The 3025-nt window shown below is 34.6% G+C and overlaps 1 protein-coding gene across 1 annotated transcript; it reads right to left on the bottom strand.

Annotated features, from left to right (window-relative positions):
* Positions 1-1042: 1042 nt before the first annotated feature.
* On the bottom strand, positions 1043-2774 carry LOC145634029 (protein FAR1-RELATED SEQUENCE 5-like). The gene is made up of 2 exons (XM_081685552.1): positions 2651-2774; positions 1043-2055 (listed from the first exon to the last, which is right to left on the bottom strand). Exons 1-2 carry the CDS (start codon positions 2772-2774, stop codon positions 1043-1045), a joined length of 1137 nt encoding a protein of 378 aa, XP_081541678.1.
* Positions 2775-3025: the final 251 nt, after the last annotated feature.

Here is a 3025-nt window from a genome sequence, read left to right as displayed (position 1 = left end):
AATTTTAATACCTTACCTAAGATAATTGTTTGGTAGGGAAATTCCGACTATCATGGTAAGCTTGTTCTCCACATGTTTTGCAATGTCTTTTCTTTTTTGCTTGTTGTTCCATTGACACTTTCTTTCCTCCTCTAAATCTCTTACCACCTCCACTTCCACTTCCCTTGGTATTATCTTGTTTGGGTGGAAATATCTCTACTTCCTCCGGAGCAGACAATCCTATAAAAGACTCTAATTCATCTATCTTGCTTTCGGTTACATTACCCTTTAACTCTATTAATTGTGTCGAGATATTTTCAATTCCCTTTAACACAATAGTGAGTTGTTCTGGGTCCCTTCCTGCTATATCCATGCAATTTAAGAATTTGCACCAATTATCTGAAATTAATTTTTCTTCACTTTTTATTTGTGAATTCCCTTCTTCAACATCATCATCTAAATTAAAAATAGGCTTGCTTGCTGCCATTTTAGTCCATATGCTCAAAATATAGTAGCTTGGCACTTCGGGTAGACATTTTCCCTTTAAAACACACAAGATATGACGACATGGGATCCCTTCACATTCGAACATCTTACATGAACACTGAGCAATATGATTTAAAGGGTTATAAATTATCTTTCTTGTCTTGGAATTCTTGTAGCTTACATCTGCAATTATTATCAATTGCCCTTCATCTACATCTTTTTTTTCCTCAATTTCACAATCCATACAAGCTCCCCAAAACTCCTTTTGAAACTTGTAAAAATTTAAGAAGGTGTACATTTCCCTTGCATGCCTTTCTAAATCTCTATTTGTACTGTCCTCAACTCAGGCTTTGAAGAAGAGCATACATTTGTCCTCAATAATTAATTTCCAATACTCCTCAAATTCAATTGGAGTCTCTGAACTATACACACATGACTTGAATTGAGTATTAAAATCATCATCACTATTTAATGAACATCCCACCTTTTTAGAAAGTTTTCTCATTATATGCCAAATGCAAAATCTATGAATGGATGAGTCAAATACCTGTCTTATTGCTGCTTTCATAGCAGGATCCTAATTAGTGATGATAGAAACAGGCTTATGACCTCCCATAGCATCCAAAAACTTTTCAAACAACCATATGAATGAGTCGGTTTTTTCATCCGCAAGAAATGCAGCACCAAATGACACACAAAGTCTATGGTTATCCAACCCAGTGAAAGGAGCAAAAATCATCTTGTATCGATTAGTATCATATGTAGTATCAAATGTCACTACATCTCCATACAAAGCATAATTTTTCTTGCAAATGCCATTGGCCCAGAACACTCTTTTTAAATGCAAATCATCATCAACCTCATATGCAAAATAGAATGATGGATTAATTTTTTTCTTCCTGTTGAAATTTTGAATGAACATGTCTGAGTCCGCATCATTAATATAAACTTTCAGATCTCTTTGAAAATTTTTCAAATCTTGCTTATTACATCCTACATTCCTAAAACTACCTACTTGCTCCTTCATTAGACGATGTGCTTTACTAGCTCCAATATTAGCCCGAGTATATGACTTAAACAAGCATCTATGCACACTTGTAACTTCTCTATTTGACTTCAACATGTGACGCTTGCTAGGAGTGGCAAGGACATGGGTGTGACCTTCATAAAATTTATAAATCTCGTAGTTTCCTCTGATATTTTTTCTAAATCCCACCCAGGCATTACACCCTTCCCTGGTCAACTTTCTCTTCCTCAATTTTTTCTTCCCGTTCGTTGATGGTACTTTGAAACCCTCTTTATAGCAAACAGGCTTCTTATATTTGTTCTCACCATTATCTCCCTTTTTATTAGATGACTTACGGACGCTAAATCCAACATGATGAGCATAGTTTTTATAGAATTTCTCACCTTCCTTTAAACTTTCAAACTCCATGCCTATTTTTGGTTTCAATTCATCCTCACACATAGGCACCCATTCCTTGACAATTTCCATATGATTTTCTCCTCTGTTAGGAGTGGAATGCTCAATTTCTGTAGGCCCACTCCCAAATTCTTCACCATTGGAATATGAATGGTCCATGTTAAAATCTGAAAAATGGCATGTGGAACATAAGTTCAACTTAAACAATCAAATTAAATAAAAAGACATAATAAAACAATAAAACTAATAAACAAAGACAACTTATTAATTAATAAAAGGACCACTTTACAATTAAAAAATTGTTACAGTAGTAGGCAGACCCTACAATTCATGTTTAATTATCTAGCTAGTTTCGTAATTAATAAATTAGTGCCCATCATGTTCTATAACTTACCCAAATTCCAAATTCAAACCTGATAGGAAGATATTCAATGGAGATTGGTTGAATTGTTCATCATAAGCAGAACATTAATCAACAACGGGAAAAAGAAGAAACCATGAAGAAGAACTCAAGAGGAGAGAGAAAGTAGAAGGGGAAGGGGCTGATTTTTTATTTTTTTATATATATGGGGTCAACCCTTCAATCTGGGCCGTACAGTATTGAAAGTTCCTACTTTAAATTGAGTTCTTATATATATATATATATATATATATATATATATATATATATATATATATATATATATATATTTATGTTGTCTTACTAAGAATTAGGAATGTTTAGATCTAGGTACTCCCTCCGTGTTTTAATAAGTGTTACACCACTTCGAGAGCTCATAATCAACAACATCCCTGCAGTGTTTGATGGAGCTACTATTGATGAAGAACTCTGAGAGCCAGGGGTAGGATGGAAATGGGATAACTTTGCAAATTTACTCCCATCCATTGTCCTTAAACTTATAGCAGCTCACAAGGTAATGGAAAACTCTGATTTGGGTGATCTCCGTTAATGGAAAGGATCGAAAGCAGGGGGATTCTCGATTAAATATACTCTGACTATAATGAAAAATGATGAGCATGTTGAACAAGACCCCAAATGGGACTTGGCATGGACTGCCCCAGTTCAACAACAAATCAGAGTATTTCTTTGGCTTATCCTGCACAACAGGGTTCTCTGCAATGCTAATAAGCTTCTAA

This window comes from Chenopodium album, chromosome 1 (genome assembly GCF_948465745.1).
Source record: "Chenopodium album chromosome 1, dcCheAlbu1.1, whole genome shotgun sequence".
NCBI lineage: Eukaryota > Viridiplantae > Streptophyta > Magnoliopsida > Caryophyllales > Amaranthaceae > Chenopodium > Chenopodium album.
This window is presented reverse-complemented; position numbering and strand designations above follow the sequence as displayed.